The sequence below is a fragment of the Rattus norvegicus genome, chromosome 15 (genome assembly GCF_021556685.1).
Source record: "Rattus norvegicus strain SHRSP/BbbUtx chromosome 15, alternate assembly SHRSP_T2T, whole genome shotgun sequence".
NCBI classification, from domain to species: domain Eukaryota; kingdom Metazoa; phylum Chordata; class Mammalia; order Rodentia; family Muridae; genus Rattus; species Rattus norvegicus.
The window spans coordinates 51,264,155-51,284,070 of record NC_141548.1 but is presented as its reverse complement, the minus strand read 5'-3'; the positions used below and the strand labels follow the sequence as shown (position 1 = coordinate 51,284,070).

Below are 19,916 nucleotides of genomic sequence, written 5' to 3'. Positions count from 1 at the left end.
GGAGGGTACTGGTCTGCAACTGCTAGTGCATCCATAGTGTATGCTGTACATTGTCACTGCAGTCAGTTTTAGGACATTTTCATCACTGCAGAGAGAAGCCCATATACTTTGACCATCAGTTTTCTTCTTTGCCCTCAGGCCTAGAGAAACCATCAATCTGGGGTGTGTGTGTGTCTGTGTGTGTCTGTGTGTGTGTCTGTGTCTGTATCTGTATGCACACGAGTGCTTTGTCCCATTCCTCCTCCTCTCCTTATGTTTTTTCATTGTTTAAGATAAGATCTTGCAGCCATCAGACAACAAAAGATCAAAGGGATACAGATTGGAAAGAAAGAAGTCAAAATATCACTATTTGCAGATGATGTGATAGTATATTTAAGTGATCCCAAAAGTTCCACCAGAGAACTACTAAACCTGATAAACACCTTCAGCAAAGTGGGTGGGTGTAAAATTAACTCAAATAAATCAGTAGCCTTCCTCTACACAAAAGAGAAACAAGCTGAGAAAGAGATTAGGGAAATGACACCCTTCATAATAGTTAGTCCCAAATAATATAAAATACCTCGGTGTTACTTTAACCAAACAAGTGAAAGATCTGTATGATAAGAACTTCAAGCCTCTGAAGAAAGAAATTGAAGAAGACCTCAGAAGATGGAAAGATCTCCCATGCTCATGGATTGGCAAGATTAATATAGTAAAAATGGCCATTTTACCAAAAGCAATCTACAGATTCAGTGCAATCCCCATCAAAATTCCAACCCAATTCTTCAGAGAGGTAGACAGAACAATTTGCAAATTAAATTGGAATAACAAAAAACCCAGGATAGCTAAAACTATCCTCAACAATAAAAGGACTTCTGAGGGAATCACTATCCCTGAACTCAAGCAGTATAACAGAGCAATAGTGATAAAAACTGTATGGTATTGGTACAGAGACAGGCAGATAGACCCGTGGAATAGAATTGAAGACCCAGAAATGAACCCACACACCTATGGTCACTTGGTTTTTGACAAAGGAGCCAAAACCATCCAATGGAAAAAAGATAGCATTTTCAGCAAATGGTGCTGGTTCAACTGGAGGTCAGCATGTAGAAGAATGCATATCCATCCATGCTTATCACCCTGTACAAAGCTTAAGTCCAAGTGGATCAAGGACCTCCACATCAAACCAGATACACTCAAACTAATAGAAGAAAAAGTGGGGAAGCATCTCAAACACATGGGCACTGGAGAAAATTTCCTGAACTATTGTTCCACCAAAGGCTTATGCTCTAAGACCAAGAATCGACAAATGGGATCTCATAAAACTAAAAAGCTTCTGTAAGACAAGGGACACTGTTGTTAGGACAAAGGGACAACCAACAGATTGGGAAAAGATCTTTACCAATCCTACAACAGATAGAGGGCTTATTTCCAAAATATACAAGGAACTCACGAAGTTAGACTGCAGGGAAACAAATAACCCTATTAAAAAATCGGGTTCAGGGGCTGGGGATTTAGCTCAGTGGTATAGCGCTTACCTAGGAATCACAAGGCCCTGGGTTCGGTCCCCAGCTCCGAAAAAACCAAAAAAAAAAAAAAAAAAAAATCGGGTTCAGAGCTAAACAAAGAATTCACAGCTGAGGAATGCCAAATGGCTGAGAAGCACCTAAAGAAATGTTCAACATCTTTAGTCATAAGGGAAATGCAAATCAAAACAACCCTGAGATTCCACCTCACACCAGTCAGAATGGCTAAGATCAAAAACTGCGGTGACAGCAGATGTTGGCAAGGATGTGGAGAAACAGGAACACTCCTCCATTGTTGCTGGGATTGCAGACTGGTACAACCACTCTGGAAATCAGTCTGGAGGTTCCTCAGAAAATTGGACATTGCACTCACTACCTGAGGACCCAGCTATACCTCTCTTGTGCATCTACCCAAAAGATGCTCCAACATACAACAAAGACACATGCTCCACTATGTTCATAGCAGCCTTATTTATAATAGCCAGAAGCTGGAAAGAACCCAGATGCCCTTCAACAGAGGAATGGATTTAAAAAATGTGGTACATCTACACAATGGATCAACTATCAAAAACAATAACTTTATGACATTCATAGGCAAATGGAATGAACTAGAAAATATCACCCTGAGTGAGGTAACTCAATCATAGAAAAACACACTTGGTATGCACTCATTGTTAAGTGGATATTAGCCAAAAAGCTTCAATTACCCAAGATGCAATCCACAGACCACAAGAAGCTCAAAAAGAAGGATGACCGAAATGTGGATGCTCCCACTCCTTAAGAGGGGAAAAAAACATCCATAGGAGGGAATATGGAAGCAAAGTTTAGAGCAGCGACTCAAGGAGTGGCCATTCAGAGCGTGTCCTACATGTGGCCCATATATATATACAGCCACCAAAACTAGATAAGATTGATGAAGCTAAAAAATGCATGCTGAAAGGGACAAGATATAGATCTCTCCTGAGAGACACATCCAGAGCATGTCCAATACAGAGGTCAAACCACCAAACCGAGAACAGGACCCCCTTGGGGGGAATTAGAGGAAGTAATTGAAAGAGTTGAAGGAGCTTGCAACCCCATAAAAACAACAATGCCAACCAATCAGAGCTTCCAGGGACTAAACCACTACCGAAAGACTATACATGGACTGACCCAGGGCTCCAACTGCATATTTAGCAGAGAATAGCCTTGTTGGGCCACCAGTGGAAGGGGAAGCCCTTGGTCCTGCCAAGGTTGGACCCCCCAGTGCAGGGGGATATGGGGGGGCAGTAAGGGGAGTGGATGGGGGAACACCTATATGGGGGGAGGGGAAGGGAAGGGAATGGGGGCTTATGGACAGGAAACCGGGAAAGGGAATAACATTTGAAATGTAAGTAAAGAAATATATCTAATAAAAATTTTTTAAAAAGTAAAATATAGTTACCAAGGGAAAAAAAAGAGAAGTTATGAACAAATTACAAAACTTTTCACTTTTATATTTGGAAGTCATGAGGATTTAATTAAAATTTCTAAAATTTTATGTATATGGGTGTTTTGCCTGTGTATATATCTGTGCACCACTGCATGTCTTGAGGTCAGATGAAGGTATCAGGTCCTCTGGAATTTGACTGATAGATGGTTTTGAACCTTTTCCTCCAGATGGGGCTGGGAATTTAACCTGGGTCTTCTGTAAGGCGGACATGCGCTCTAAACTATTGAGCTATCTTTCTAGCCTGGATTTTTTAAAAACAATGCAAGTGACTTTTCTTTGGGAGACCTCAGTTAAAAACAAAGAACAGTTAAGTTGGATGTGGTGGCACATACCTTCTTTAATCACAGGACTCTTGAGGTAGAAGTAGACAGATCTCTGTGAGTTCAAGTCTATCGTGGTCTACAGAGTAAGCTCCAAATTAGTCAAGGCTATGCCATAGTAAAACCATGTTTCAAAAAGAGGAAGTGAATTGGGGTTGACCAGAGAGATGACTCAGCAGTTAAGAACACTTGCTGAGGGGTTGGGGATTTAGCTCAGTGGTAGAGCGCTTAGGCAAGCGCAAGGCCCTGGGTTCGGTCCCTAGCTCGGGGGTGGGGGGTGGTGGTGGTGGGGGGGTGGTGGTGGGGAAGAACATTTGCTGTTCTTCTAGATGCCCCAAGTGCTGTTCGCCACCCACATCAGGTAGCTCACAAGCTCCTGTAACTCCAGCTCCAGGGATCTGATGCCTCTGGCCTCCTTGGGCACTTGTAGTCATGTGTACATACATACACACACCACATGCACATGATTAAAATAATAAAAATAAATCCTAAAAAACGACAATTGGTTCATGTGATGAGTACAGCTACTGAGGGGTGAAGCTGAGATCCAACCCTTAGGCTCTTGCCTCAGTTTCTGGAGCCCCCATTCGTCTCTACAAGCCTGAGTTATAGATGCCATCCAGTGTCTTTTGCCTCTTCCCAAAGGCATGCTATCTACCAGCAGAACAAGGAGCACTTCCAGGACGAGTGCAGCAAGCTTCTGGTGGGCAGCATTGTCATCACACGCTACAACAACCGTACCTACCGCATTGACGATGTGGACTGGAACAAGACCCCTAAAGACAGCTTTGTAATGTCGGATGGGAAGGAGATCACATTCCTGGAGTACTACAGGTACAAATGAGAGGCTGCACTTGGGTCTGAGGGCAGGGGTGGACCATGCTCTCCCAGACTCTGGGTATTGAGTACCATTAATGATGCAGTACCTGACACTGTACAGCTCTGTAAACTGCTAATACACACCTGAGACTTATCTGTGGGTCTGGCCTGCGGGTGGCGTGTTGTTCTTACAATTGGTTCTTCTTTGGTACTTTTGGCAATTATTGCATAAGTGAATTAAGTCAATTGTATTTCTCTTGTTAACTTTGTCTGGTGAGAGAATTGAAATTTTCATCTTTAATCATTAGACTTTTATTTCTTTTTTTTCTTTTTGGTTCTTTTTTTCGGAGCTGGGGACCGAACCCAGGCCCTTGCGCTTCCTAGGCAAGGGCTCTACCACTGAGCTAAATCCCCAAGCCCTAGACTTTTATTTCTAAATCCTTTAGCCTGATGCATTTTCCACATGCTTCTCTCCTGAGCGCTCTCTCTCTCTCTCTCTCTCTCTCTCTCTCTCTCTCTCTCTCTCTCTGTATATATATCCTTTGTTCTCTGTCTGTTAGCAAGAATGCTCTAGCCTGTATTTTCCACTTACATGTACTATGATTAGTGTCTGATGGATTCTCAATGAGGGTACTGTGCAAATTGTAAGCTGCAGTAGCCCTGCAAAGAGCTGGAGAGATTGTTGTAAGAGTGGTGACACTTTCTCACTCTGTCCTGCTTTAGTAAAAACTATGGGATCACAGTTAAAGAAGATGACCAGCCGCTGCTCATCCACCGGCCCAGTGAGAGACAGAATAACCATGGCACGGTGAGTGGCTTGTACTACGAATGATGCTCCCCATCTTGCTCTCCTTGTCATGTGTGCTCTCATCCATGTACACATGTGTGCAGCGCTGGGACATTGGCCATGCTGTCAGTTTCCCCTAGTCAGAGTTGCCAGGCTACACCATGAGGAGATAAATACAATGTGAACAACTTGGGTTAAAGGTATAAAGAGAATTCCTTGTATCTAAAGATTAAAAACTCTGGGGCCTGTGGAGATGGTAGAGTGGTTAAGAGCACTGGGTGCTCTTTGGAAGAACCTGGGTTCCATTCTCATCACCCACATGGTAGCTTACAACTGTCACTCCAGTTCCAAGGGATCTTGGGCCTTTTCTGGTCCTCTGTGGGCAACAGATACATATATACATGTAGATAAAATCCTGTTATATATACAAAAAAACGAAAACTCTGAGATGAACGTGGTAGCGCATGCCTATAATCCCAGTACTTGGGAGGCAGAGTCTTGTTGATCTCAGAGTTCAAGACCAGCCTAGTCTATGTAGTGAATTCCAGGCCAGTCAGAGCTAAGTTAGTAAGACATGGCCTCAAAAAAAAAAAAAAAAAGTTTATGGGGTTGGGAGGTGGCTCAGTGGTTAAGAGCACATACTGCTATTTCTGAGGATCTGAGTTTGAGTTCCAGCCTCCACATTAGGAGACTCATAACTGCATCAACTGTATATAACCCCAGATCTAGGGGAATCAGATACCTTTGGTTTCTGGGCACTTGTATTCATGTGCACATACCACACACACACACATGCGCACACACATGCACACAATTAAAATAATAAAAATAAATCTTAAAAACAAAAATCTATAGATTCAAGAGGGAGGTGTAGACATTTATCAGTAGAAGGGCCCAGACAATTGCCTTGATACCACACTTGGTCTTTTTTTATTTTTTTCTTTTTTTCGGAGCTGGGGACCGAACCCAGGGCCTTGCGCTTCCTAGGCAAGCGCTCTACCACTGAGCTAAATCCCCAACCCCCAGTCTTTTTTTTTAATAAGAAAATTTAGATTTATTGTTTTATTTGTATGAATGTTTTGCTCGCATGTGTATCTATGTACCATATGCATGCCTGGTGCCCACTAAGGTCAGAAAAAGGTGTCTGAACTCCTGAAACTCTAGTTTCAGAAGGTTTTGAGCCATTATGGGGGTTCTGGGAGCCAAACCCCATTTTTTTTCAGAGCAACAGTCTTTTTAATGCTGAGCCATGACCCTACCCCACCTCTTCTTTTTTTTTTTTTTTTTTTTTTTGTTGTTGTTGTTCTTTTTTTCGGAGCTGGGGACCGAACCCAGGGCCTTGCACTTCCTAGGTAAGCGCTCTACCACTGAGCTAAATCCCCAGCCCCTACCCCACCTCTTCTTAATGGTGAAGGCTGAGGATCCACTGAGCAGGACACATTGGGCTTGATTAAGGATCAATCGGAACAACTGTTCTATTTCTTTCTTCTTTTTAAAAATTGTTGTTTATTCACTTTACATCCCAGTCGCTGCCCCCTCCCTGTCACCCTCTCCCACAATCCTTCTCCCACCCCTTCCCTTCTCCTCTGAGAAGGTGAAGGCTCTCTCTGGGTATTCCTCCATTCATCCTGGCATATGAAGTGTCTGTAGTAGTAGGTGCTTCCTCTCCTACGCAGGCCAGACCAGGCAGCCTGGCCAGAGGAATATATCCCACACACAGCCAACAGCTTTTGGGAAAGCCCCTCCCCTACCCCTCCTCCAGTTGATCAAGCTGTGCATCTGCTACATACGTGTGTGGAGGGGCTAGGTCCAGCCCATATATGCTCTTTGGTAGGTTTTTCAGTCTCTGAGAGCCCCAAGGGTTCAGGTTACTTGACTCTATGGTCTTCTTGTGGAGTTCCTATCCCCTCCAGGGCCTAAAATCCTTTAAGAGTCCCCAAGCTCCATCCACTCTTTGGTGTGGGTGTCTGCATTTGTCTGAGTCAGCTCCTGGGTGGATCCTCTTAGAAGACAGCCATGCTAGACTCCTGTCTGCAAGCATAACAGAGAATCATGAATAGTGTCAGGGATTGGTGCTTGCCCATGGGATGGGTCTCTAGTAGGACTGTTACTGCTTAGCTTAGCCATTCCCCCAGTCTCTGCTCCATCTCCTGGCCCCACATGTTTTGTAGCCAGGATTAATTTTTGGTCAAATGTTTTGTGGGTGGGTTGGTGTGCCTGTGGCTCCACTAGGGTTCCTGCCTGGCTACATGAGATGGCTTCTTCTGGTTTCATATCCCCAATGCTAGGAGTCACAGCTAAGGTCACTCCATTGGTTCTTGGGTACCTCCCTTATTCCAGGTCTCTGGTATGTCCTCAAGATGCCCCTCCCTGCCTCGTCAGTTCCAGGTCTCTTTCTTTCCTCTTGTGAGACCCTCCCTCCTTGTTTTACCTAACACAATAGCTATCTGCATGTGACAGAAGATATGGAGGGCAGAATACATGCAGTGCTTCCGGTCCTATTGTCTTCTCCCTTGGAGTTTCATAAAAGTTTCTCAGCAGCAGGTTTGTTACTGCAGACCTGTACCTATCTTGAATGGGCCCTGGGATCAGTTGCTTTCTCTCTGTTTTCGTGTCTAAGTTGCTGAAGGGTGAGATCCTGCTGCTGCCTGAGCTTTCCTTCATGACGGGGATTCCTGAGAAGATGAAGAAGGACTTCAGGGCCATGAAGGTGGGAGTTTTACTGTTTGTGGGGGAGGGGCTGCTATTTTGGGGAGACACCTGCTTTGAGTGGCCACCTTTGGGATAGCAGACTGAGCTAGAAGTAGGGTGCAGCTCTGACTTACTGGGCGAGTCCTTCTGGGCTCCAGTTTTCCTTTCTGTAGACTCTTATCCACATACTTTACCACAGAAACGATGCTACATGTCACAGCTTTGGAATAGGTTAGGCTCTGCATTCTAAGTGAAAAGTAACAGCCCCATTATCCTCATCCTCCCCAGGAGATGAGCATTGTCTAACTAGTACGGAGCCATAAAGGAGACTCCTTGAGAATACCAATTTACTGTAGTGCTTCTCTCCATCATGAGTTTGTGTGAGAAGTGAAGCTCTGGGAGCTCCAAGAGGCGTCCTGGCAGCACACAAGCGCTCTACCACTGGGCTAAATCCCCAACCCTGCCGTACAGTTTTGAGTATCGTTACAGAGAGCCTCAGGAAGCAGAAAGGCCCTGGGGGAGATTTCCTTCATGTTTCCTTCCCAACAACTGCCAGGAACCTGATGATTTTATGATCTCTTCAGTGTCCATAAACCTATGTACCTATAGTTGTATGGTTCATGAGTCTCAGAAGCACAAAGAACTCTTACATGATTCAGATTCCTCACACACCTCTGTTAAATATCCCTCAAGGTGTCTGTATTGTGACAATACTGTGGCTAGTTTGTAGGGGAAAGTAGCCTATGGTGGCATTGACTTTCTAATACAGAAGGAAAAAGTATGAGCCTGAATGTGGTTTACTGTCCTAGCATAAACACGTGGCTCTCCCACCCTCCCAGTACTTCCCTAGAATCAAGCCCGCTCTGTTCCTGTTCTTAGGTTCTCTTAGGAATTTTAAATTCAAAAGATATTTTGAGAAAGAAATCAGATGTCATGGAGCAGAGCCAGTAGCTTAAAAAAAATCAATTATTTTGAGACAGGGTCTCATTATACAGCTCTGGTTGACTTCGAACTCTCAGAGATCTGCCTACCTCTGCTTCACAGGTGCTGGTATTAAAGGTGTACACTGCCACACCCAGCAAGAAGGAGAGTCAGTAACTGCTGAAAGTTACTAATTTTTCTCTATGTAACTCATTCATATTCCTGAGAAGTATTTACAAAAGTCATTAGCTACATTTGACGTTTTCCATTGATTTTACTGAGCATGAGATTGCTCACAGAAACATTTTAGAATGCTGTGAGGAGGAATAATGCTTAGAACTTGCTATCTTACATTTCTATTTTTGTCTAGGACTTGACTCAGCAGATTAACCTGAGCCCCAAGCAGCACCACAGTGCTTTGGAATGCCTGCTGCAGAGAATTTCACAAAATGAGACAGCCAACAACGAGCTGACCCGCTGGGGGCTCAGTCTGCAAAAAGATGTCCACAAGGTAAGGGAGAGGCCTGTGTGGGGCAGACCATCTGAACCCGGGGTGTGTGAGGTGTGTGCGGCTTGCAGTTGTGTGAAGCACAAGCACATCCTCTTGTTTTACTGTGGGGTTTGACCTTGATGTTCATTTTGTTTTTGTTTCCTTCAAGTGCACGTTCTGTCTGCATTTATGAGTATGTTCCTGCCTGGTGCTTGCAGAGGCCGGCTGAGGGCTGCAGTTAGAGATGGTCTCAAGCCATCAGAGGAGCGTTGCAAACTGAACCCAGAGCTCTGACAGAACAGCCACGGAGCTGTTGCTCCAGTCTCTTGACTGTGCTTTTTTTTTTTTTTTCTTATCATAGTTTTATTAGGAATAAATCACTGTTAAATAGTATGGAGAACAAACATGAGCATGTGAGGGAAACAGGTTGTGTGTATGCCCTTGACTTTATTCTTAAACGCCTTTACACGTTAGTCATGGCATCTGAATCTTGACTTAATCTGCTAGCATTATTTGCATACTTTTCTTCTATATTTCCAAAAGATCAGTTACTAATTTCTCGTCAAATAGGAAGCAAGCAAAGCATTAACTTACAACTGTCCTCATTTTAATTTTCCAATACAAACTTTTGTTTGTTTATTTTGAGACAGGATCTTGCTGTGTAGCCATAGTTGGACTAGAAGTTGATTTATAGACCAAGCTGGCCCCCAGCTCACTAAGACCCACCTGCCTATGCCTCTTGAGTGCTGGGATTAAAATGGTGTACACTCTCACCCCTAACCTTGCCCCAGCTTCCAGATTCTTCTTAACATTCTTTTTTTTTTCTTTTCTTTTCTTTTTTTCCGGAGCTGGGGACCGCGAACCCAGGGCCTTGCGCTTGCTAGGCAAGCACTCTACCACTGAGCTAAATCCCCAACCCCTACATAATTTTAATTAATGTTTTTTCTTTCATTTATCTATTTTATGTCTTATTTATTTACCTATATTTGTATTTATTTGTTTATATATTTATTGTGTGTGTATAGCACACACCGTGGTTCATGTGTGGCAGTCAGAAGACATTGTGCGGGATCAGTTCTCTCCTTCCACCTTATTTGGGGATCAGATTTAGTCAGACAAGTGCCTTTTCCTGCTGAGCCTTTTGCCATCCTTGTTTTAATTTTTTTTTTTCTTAGAGCTGGAGACCGAACCCAGGGCTCTACCACTGATCTAAATCCCCAACCCCGCTTGTTTTAACTTTTTAAACCTGTTTTTCTGTGGTGCTGGAGATTGAACCTAACCTATATTATTCTTAGAGTTCTGGGTCATTTTTCATTGTTTTTAAAAATTTTTGTGCTGGGCAGTGGTGACACATACCTTCAGTTGCAGAGGCAGATGGATCTCTGAGTTTGAGGCCAGCCTGGTCTACAGAGTGAGTTCCAAGACAGCCAGGGATACACACAGAAACCCTGTCTTGAAAATAATGTGTTATATTCTATTTTTTGTGAGTACGTGAGGTGAGAAGACAACTTATAGGAAGGATTCTCTCCTTTCCCAACTTGGGTCCTGGTGTGAAGACTTAAGTCATCATGTCCTGAAGCAGAGGAAACCCGAGTTTAATTCTGAATCCCTAGCATAAAAGTGTGTATCTGTACCACCACGTGGGGAAGCTGCACAGACAGGCAGATTCCAGTGCTCGCTGACCAGCTAGCCACTCTAGGTAGTCTGGGCTCAGCAAATGCCCTGTCTGAAAAATAAGGTGGGAAGCAATAGAGAAAACATCTGATGTGACCCACTCCCCCCCCAACACACACTTGCTTACACGTTAAACACACAGAAGATTTTTTTATTAGGAAATAATGCCAGTGATGCCAGCAGGTAAACACACTTGTTGGCAAATCTGACAACTAAGTTTTAGCCAGTCTTGAGGCACAGTGCAGAGACCGTGTGGTATGATGGTGTGATGACTGTTCTTGCATTGACCCTCAGTTCATTAAGCAGCAAGTCAGAGGCCAGCAAGACTATCTCTAAAAGAAAGAAAAAGGTGCAGGGATGTAATAGGTCAAGTGTGTGGCCCAGAAGTCAGTCAACAGGAGCAGTGTTTTCTTGAAGACTGTGGCAGCCCCACGTCAGCAGCACTTTATGTCCTATGTAGATCGAAGGCCGTCTTCTACCAATGGAGAGGATTAACTTAAGGAATACTTCATTTGTCACATCGGAGGACCTGAACTGGGTTAAGGAGGTGACCAGAGATGCTTCCATTCTGACTGTGAGTGAACTCGGAAGTGCTGGAGAGCCATTGCTCCCAGAGTATGGAAATGGGTCCTCTGGCGTCTTCTTTGAGTAGAGGTGTCATCCAAACTCCACCCTGAGTGACTTGCTAATAAGCAAGATCTTGTAGCAGAGCAGTGCTGGAGGGAAGCCCTCTGTCTGACCACAGGCTGAAGGGAAGGAACTATGTCACTGTGGTGATTCCTCTGTTGTCAGCCCATCAGTTGTTCTTCCTTTTTTCTTCTCTCTTCCTCTTTGCCCCTGGGAATTCCCAGGATTATTTTTATCCATAAAAGAAATCAAATTAAAACAGTGCTCTTCTAAGACAACTAGGTATTAGTTATTTGCATTAAAGCATAAAACAGTAGACAGTTATTTTTTTTTTTTTTCGGAGCTGAGGACCAAACCCAGGGCTTTGCGCTTGCTAGGCAAACACTCTACCACTGACCTAAATCCCCAGCCCCAACAGTTATCGTTTCAGCCAACATTCTGAATGTTGGTCATTGGTGGTTATATGTAAAAAACATCAACTTATTTATTAAATACAGCAAAATTTATTAAAATACAGCAAAAACGAAAAGCACACTTGATTTTTACAAATTAAATAGACCTATATAACCAACACCAAGGATTAAAAAATAGAAATTTATAGATGCACTCAACCCCTTACCACATTTCCTGATTATTGCCACCCTCATTCCCTGAGAATAACAACTGTCCTGAAAAGTATAGATTTTTTTTACCTGTTTTTGTAGTGTGTGTGTGGGTGAGTATGTGTATGTATATATGTATGTGTGTGTGTGTGTGTGTGTATGTGTATCAGAATTAGAAAGTGAATAGTCTTTTAGTCTGACTTGTTTCTTTAACCTTGTGTTCATGAATTTCTTTCATATTATTGGGTGTGGTTGTAGATCAATTTTCATTGTTGTAGTCCATTATAAGACTGTCAATATTTATAAGTCTATGAGAATGATAGAAATTATATAAGACAGAGGGACTCAAGCAGAAAGAGTACACATTTTTTTCTTTTTTTATAGTAAAATCTCCCAAGTTTAAATATACCATGTTCTTGTTCCTAGATTCCCATGCATTTCTGGGCACTCTTTTATCCAAAGAGAGCAATGGACCAAGCCAGAGAACTGGTTAACATGTTGGAAAAGATTGCTGGCCCCATTGGCATGCGCATAAGCCCCCCAGCCTGGGTTGAACTGAAGGATGACCGAATAGAGACCTATATCAGGACCATTCAGTCCTTACTGGGAGTTGAGGTAATAAAGTAACTTAAGTGAAGTAAACTTAAAAGATCTCTCAAAGTATTTGGATGTTCAGTCTCAAATTATCTGGATTATCAGTCTGTTAATAATGACCAGGAGCCCGTGTCCTTCTCACTTTCCCATGAAACTGTATTCTTCATGCCCTTTGGCTGTTTGCATTTCTCATTGTGTATTGGTTTATCCGTGTGTGCTCTCTTTAGCCTTTTCCTTATGAAATTGGCTGAAAGAACAGCTGATTTAGTTCATTCTCTGTAGAACATGTTGTGCTCAGGAACGAATTACTTGTGCCAAAGTACTGTCTTTCTGGATGCAGTTCTGAGTTGTAACAGAATGGTCTGGCCCAGATCACACCCCCCACCCTACCTCACCCCCGGTGATGAACTTGGCCATAGACACATTAGCTGATCCTGATAACTGATCAGAACACCGGATCTGAGCACTCCCATTTCAGCTTCCAGACTTCGCCTTCTTATCTCTTTCTAAATAAAAATATTTAAAGTTTTTATGTGTGTAAATGCCTTGCCTGTATGTATGTCCATCCACAGTGTGTGTGCTTGGCACCTGAGGATGCCAAAACAGGCCTATGAATACCTGGAACAGGAGTTACAGATTATTTGTGAGCTGCCATGTGGGCCCTAGGACTTGTACCTAGGTCCTCTGCAAGAGTGGCAAGAAGAGCAAGTGCTCCTAACCATGAGCCATCTAGCCAGCTCTTTGTAAACAGAGGAGGAAATCAAAGGAGAGGATGGAGGTAGAAGACTTTGGAAATAAATTAGCTTTGAGCCTGAGTCTGATGACTTGAATTGTTCTGGGAAGATCAATCCTGGAGTTGGAGTCTCTCAACATTCTGGTCTTCTCTGTTTGATATCCCCCTCCTGGAAGGTCCTCTGTTTTGACATTGGCTAAGAATCTTGGGAGATAGAAGATCCTGCCAGGGATGTTGCTGGCAGTGTCTGTTCTCCCCAGACAGAAAGTGAGGAATAGCTACTGTGGACTTGGCCCTGTTTCTCTCCGTTGGCTCTGTATTCTTCCGTGTAGCCACACTTCCTCAGCTGAAGTTTTGTGGTGTGACACATTGCTTAGTTCACTGACAAGCACAAGAAAGTCACTGAGGGAAGTTAAAGAGGCAGTCATAGAACCCTTGCATTCTTCTAAGTCTGGCCCTTTTCTAGAATCTTAAGAGTCCTAGTAAATAAACATTAGTGGTCATGGCAAGCTCTAGGTGTTAGTAATGCATCGCCTGTCTATGAACAGCAGCCCTGAGCCAAGTGATAGTTGAGGTTCCAAGGGTAGTTCTAGTTGGAGTGCCCGTCATTTGTTTCTCAGTTCCTGTCTGTCATGTGTCCCAAGAAAATCCCCAGAGTGATCAAATCCTGGCAGTGTATTCTTGTCTCCTCTAGGGGAAGATACAAATGGTCGTTTGCATCATCATGGGCACACGGGATGATCTCTATGGGGCCATCAAGAAACTGTGCTGTGTGCAGTCCCCAGTGCCCTCACAGGTAAGTGGAAATGGAGCCCAAGATGGAGCTCCAGTTCAATGTCTCTAAAACTCTGAAAGCTGAGGTAACCACTCAGGCCAGCGTGGAAGAACCTGTGCTGAAGGCTCTGATTAGATGAGCCAGCGGCAGCAGCAGCTCTGCTAAGAGCTCTTCTGCTCCTCACAGTCCCTGGTGCTTCCTCATGGCTGAGGCTGGACATGTAGGCTTCACTCAGAGAAGGAAAAATAGTTTTCATAGGGAACTTTAAAAATGTTACTCTAAATAAGATAATTTTGAAAGTTTTTGTACAAGTTCATGTGCCTATTATGTGCATGTATGCCTAGTGACCCTAGAATTAGAATTATTACTAACAGACATATGCTAATTCAAGCTTCTTAATGTAGTACACTCAGTCCTCACTATTAGTAGTCTTTTGAGACAGTCTCATGTAGCCAAGGCTAGCCTCAAACTTCTTATGTACACAAAGATGACCTTAAATTCCTATTCTGCCTTCACCCACGTCCTCCATATACAAAAGTACTGGAATTACAAGCATGCCACCATGGCTGGCCTGTCTGTGGATTCTGCATCAACTGATTAACCAAACATAGTTTAAAAACATTCTGAAAGAAAATTACACTTCTGCTGAGCTCATCAGACTCACAAGGGAAACCCTGTGCTTATTCCCTAAACAGTGCAGGATAGCAGCTATCTATTTACAAAGTGATTACCTTCAGTCCTACAAGTCTTGGAGATCCGGGTGTACAGAAGGGTATGGAGCAGCTGTACACAAATGCTATGCTATTGATTGGGAGGGAGTTGAGCATCCTCTTATTGCAGTTTCCTTGTTGGAAGGGATGGAGGAAGGGCATGGAGTCAAGAAATGTTGGTCTTTAGAACTGTTAACATTTCCTAAAAGGTTGATGATGTTCTTGTCCTGTCACAATAGGTCATCAATGTCCGAACCATTGGTCAACCCACCAGGCTTCGGAGTGTGGCTCAGAAAATTTTACTTCAGATGAACTGTAAACTGGGTGGTGAGCTCTGGGGAGTAGATATTCCACTGGTGAGTGATGTAGAAATGTGTCTGTTCAGTGCCAGGCTCTTTCCCATCCTACTGTCCTGTCATCCTTCTTCTTCTCAGTGTAGACTCAGGTGTCCAACTGCCTTGCTGCATGTTACTAGATAGACCATGAGCTGAGCATGCACTTTACACTTTGAAATGGTGAAAAAAATAAGGTCAGCATTTTCTGACATGAAGATTATCTGAAATTCAGTTCTCAGTACTTAAGTTCACTTCCTTTGGAAAACACGGCATTGGATGCATCCATTGTAGTCAAAAGGCAGTTAATGGGCTCCTGGGAAGACTGCTTTCAAAGCCTGCAGATTTACTTGTCTTTTATAGGAAATATTTGCTGATTCCAGTCTAGATCTGGCTTTGTTCTTTGTGTGGATTGCAATCTTTGCTTCTCTTGAAGAGCTTGTTTTCTTATGTAAATAAGATGAGAGGAGCTTTGACAATGAGATAACAAAGATGGTGCAGTGGAGTGCTTGGGTTTGAGTTCTGCTTTTGTGTCTTTGTGTTTTACCCTAGAAACAATTAATGGTGATTGGGATGGATGTGTACCACGACCCCAGCAGAGGCATGCGCTCTGTGGTTGGCTTTGTTGCCAGCATAAATCTGTAAGCAAATGTAGCAGTATTATTGTTGTCACCTCATGTTGATGCCTGATCTTGCTATAAATCCATCAGCTGAGTCTTGGGTACTCAATCCTAGTATAGGAAGCACTAAGTTCCTTCCTCCATCCCTCTCTCATGTCTGTGTTTGCTGTGTGGTTGACATACGTATCACAGGCACCAGTCTGCTCCCTGTACCTCTGGCAAGGATAGAGGCTGCCAGCACCTTGCCTTACTAGTCATTTTAGAAATGGAGTTGTCAGTGGGGAAGGTGTGTGTTGGGTGGTGGGGGCCAGGTTCGGAGGGCAGAGGATGACTTTGTGGAGTCAGTTATCCCCCTCTTTGGGTTTGGGGATTGAGCTCATGTTGTTAGACTTGTACTGACCCCAGAAATGCATTTGGCAGGTAGATGATATGTATTGAGTTGATTCAGAAGGGACTCTGTGTGGATAGCAGAGCACAGGCCTTTGTGTGGGAGTGGCTGCTCACTGGGCTCTCTCTGTGTCTCTCCTTCCCATCCCCACCTGTGTAGCACACTCACCAAATGGTACTCGAGGGTGGTGTTCCAGATGCCGCATCAGGAGATTGTGGACAGCCTGAAGCTCTGCCTGGTGGGCTCCTTGAAAAAGTATTATGAGGTGAGGAGACCAGAAATCCTAACATTACTACATTTTAAGGGATACCTATTTAAGTTTCGAGTAGAGATCTGACATGGGGGAGGAAGGGAGGAAACCAAAGAGTTGGAAAGCCATAGCCTAATAGAGAGCTCAGAATCCCCTTTTAGGCTTCTGCTTGCAGAGCCTAACACTGCACCTTGGTTTGTAAGTAATAAAGGTTTGCCTGGTTGACCAGCTGGTGCCTGCAGACATAATTCCCATGCCCTTACTGGCTGAGTTGGAAGTACATTTCAGCAATTAAAACTTATTAATTTACTCAACTGTTTATGACTACCATTAGCTGCTGACTGTTCATTTTGGTTTAGGACAAAAGCTTCACTGTAATTCACTTCTCATAATTTCAAAGAAATTATGAGAATTGCCACCCAGGGAGAATTGCTGTCATTAAGCTGATACAATGTCTAGAGTGAGCAAACAAGGTTCTGAGCTTTGTGCTGGCCAAGACATCAAAGCAGTGATAAGTGGCTTCCATTCTTAGGGTCACTGTGGCCTTTGCATAGTGGGTAGGCCATTGGAAACGTATGATTCCATGTGACTGAAGTTAGTCTCTTATGAAATTAAGATTCTTGTAGTGTCCGTCAGGTATTAGACAATAAGGATTTGTGTGTCTCAGAAGATCCAAATGATATGGTAATTTATCACCAAGCTGTTATTTCCTTTCTTATTATTTTTCCTTGCAAGCTCTGTCTGTCTTCTAGGGCCTAACTTGAAGATGACTTCTGTGACACTTTTCCTATTTCCCCTCACTGTTCCTCCCTTGGTTAAAATGATCAAGTTGTGTTCTTCTCCAAGGTTCTGTATTTACTGGTTATCACATCCTGCTAACTTAGGTATATTATTTATATCAGTACCCACCCTTCTCTGTTTGGGTGATATTTGGGATCAGTTTCAGGGTCTTATCAGTACAAACTACACAAATGCTTTGTGCTGACTATACTCCAGATCTCTCACTGGGGTTTTGTGTTTGTTGTTGTGTTTTGGATTTTGTTTTTTGAGACAAGGCCTATCTCTGTGTTCCCCTGGCTGTGGTGGAACTCCATATGTAGACCAGGCTGCCCTTGAACTCATAGAATTTCACCTGCCTCTGCCTCATAGGTTCTGGAATTAAAGGCGTGCACCGTCACATCTGGCTTCAGGGCATTGATGAGTTTCTCTCATTTGCTTCTTCTACTTTTTCTTATTTTCTAGATTGAATTATCCTAATTTTTGGTCTGCTGTTTTTCATATCTAATGCTATTTCCAAGCAAATGTCAATTTCAGAAATGTCATTGTTGAAACAAGAATTTAGGGCTGAACAATGAAGTTTACTTTACCCAAGCTTGTCCCACTTGGAAGACCCATCAGTTGGAAGTTTAGGTGTTTTCCCAAATCTTGCAAAGTTTTAATAATTCACTGGAGAGGTGAAAGAACTCACTAAAAGCTGTTATATCCATGTTTGGAGTTCGTTTTAAGAAAGAATCAGATTATAGTCAGCTAGGACTATACTATGCACTAACAGAATCAGGAAGTACTACACAAGGAACTTCAGTAGTTCTCTCCTTGTGAAGGCAGAACACTTTGTTTCTTGGCACCAAGATATGATAAGGCATGTGGAGAACTGCCAACCCTGACTACTCACCTGAGCCTTGGTATTCAGAGGTTCACTGGGATGCTTACAAGGGTGTGGTGGGTTGATTAATTGCTCTTGTGATTGATTGCACTCTATAATCTTTGTAGTGTTACTTACATGTAGCCTGTGATGCCTCTATTCTGATAGCTTAATAGCTAATGAATGGCAGAATTGCTACAAGGCTCACACTGGCCTTGAGTTCACTGTGTGGCTCAGACTATACGATTACCCTGCTTAAGCTGCCTGAGTGCTGGGAGTACACGTGTGTGCCACTGACCTCAACCTCAGGGATTTCTCCTCTTCTCCCTGTCCCCTGGTGCTGGCTGATTATCAGTTACCATGGGGACAAAGCCGAGGTGGGGAAGGGGAAACACTCCAGAGCAAACCCTGCACTTACAAGGTGGGTCATGGCAGCTAAAGCAAGTTCAAGGTCGGCCAGGGCTGCACAGCTACATAGTGAGATGCTCCAAAACACAGACTCAAACAAAACTGATTGTGATGATCTTACCCACTGTTGTTGTCTTCTTGGAGGGCCTTATTGAAAACTTTGTAGGAGCGCTTTTGACAATCCAACGGTGTTTGGGGGAGGGGGTAGTCAAGACACAGATGAAGGCCAACCAAAGACTTAGTGGCTAAAGTCACTTGCCAACAAGCCTGACAGTCTGAATTTGATCCCTGGAGCCTCCTTGGTAGAAGAGAACCTGTTCTAGAGCAAACCTACACCAAAGCATGCACGAACATGTCATAGCACACTGTAACACACATGCACATACATGTCATAGAACACTGTAACACACGTGCACATGCATGTCATAGCACACTGTAACACGCATAGCCACTCACCCCCAAATAAGTAAATGTTAAAAAGAATAAAATTAATGAATAAACAAAAACAACTTAAAATCTTCAAAGAGATAAAAATAACAGCACTGAGAATTTGGACGATGAAAGCTTTGAAATCTACAAGTTTTACAAGTGAAAACTTAAGTAACTGAGATTGCACACTCCATAGATGTGTGTGTTATGTGTTAGGAAGGTTATAACAAAGTGTCATGGGTGGAGGGCTCAAAGAGCAGATATTTATTTCCTGAGGCAAGAACTTTCAGGTGAAGCTGACAGTGAGGTTGATTTCTCCTGTCCCACAAATGGGTTTTCACACATTCTTATCTTTGTGCTTGTGTCATTATCTAAAATAAGAGTCACATTCTGAGAGGCTGAAGGGTAGGATATCAGCTTAGATATTTCCTGGGGGTGGACATGGATGTTATCATCCAAAACAGTATATAACAGTGATTTTAAATACAGCTAAAGGGGGTTAGGGATTTAGCTCAGTGGTAAAGCGCTTGCCTAGGAAGCGCAAGGCCCTGGGTTCGGTCCCCAGCTCCGAAAAAAAGAACCAATAAATAAATAAATAAATAAATAAATAAATAAATAAATAAATAAATATAAATAGATAAATACAGCTAAAGAAAGGCAAGAAGAAAGTAATCAGTTTAAAACACAGAGAGACAAAAGCTAAAACAAAAACCAAACTAAACCAAAAACAAACAAACAAAAAAAGACAAAAACAGGAAAGCTAATAGATTTGGGGAGTTTGGGGTTAGAATACAGAATATGCATAGAAATAGTTCAGAGGCAGCAAAAAAAAAAAACAAAAACAAAAATCACAAGGATCAAAGCAGTATGTGAGAAGGCAGCAGTGAAGAAGCAGTGGTCATACACTGAGGATGCCAGATCATCAGTTGAGAAAGTCCACCAAGCAGGCAGGTGCATGGTGCATCTGGGACTCTCTGTCTCTCTGTCTCTCTCTCTATCTCTCTCTATGTGTGTGTGTGTACATATATAATTCGTCTTTCTGTCTCTGTCTCCCTCCGTCTCTCATACACACATACACACACAAAGTTCAACAGATCTCAGGAGATAAAATATGTGTGTATACATGCA

General features: G+C 43.1%; 1 protein-coding gene across 6 annotated transcripts in view; it reads left to right on the top strand.

The window, feature by feature from the left end:
- Piwil2 (piwi-like RNA-mediated gene silencing 2) overlaps nucleotides 1-19,916 on the top strand; it is a 66,603-nt gene that overhangs the window by 29,204 nt on the left and 17,483 nt on the right. For 5 of the 6 annotated variants that reach the window (XR_015638032.1, XR_015638033.1, XM_087585787.1 and 2 more), the window contains exons 11-20: nucleotides 3,942-4,130; nucleotides 4,839-4,923; nucleotides 7,523-7,612; nucleotides 8,885-9,025; nucleotides 11,139-11,252; nucleotides 12,334-12,522; nucleotides 13,929-14,030; nucleotides 14,959-15,075; nucleotides 15,604-15,692; nucleotides 16,219-16,324. Coding sequence is in view for 4 of the 6 variants with exons in the window: in XM_087585787.1 (XP_087441913.1) it covers nucleotides 3,942-4,130; nucleotides 4,839-4,923; nucleotides 7,523-7,612; nucleotides 8,885-9,025; nucleotides 11,139-11,252; nucleotides 12,334-12,522; nucleotides 13,929-14,030; nucleotides 14,959-15,075; nucleotides 15,604-15,692; nucleotides 16,219-16,324 (1,222 nt within the window). In the remaining 2 variants the exon portion in view is untranslated. The remainder of the gene's footprint in view (nucleotides 1-3,941; nucleotides 4,131-4,838; nucleotides 4,924-7,522; nucleotides 7,613-8,884; nucleotides 9,026-11,138; nucleotides 11,253-12,333; nucleotides 12,523-13,928; nucleotides 14,031-14,958; nucleotides 15,076-15,603; nucleotides 15,693-16,218; nucleotides 16,325-19,916) is intronic. The other variant, XM_087585789.1, reaches the window with a different exon arrangement.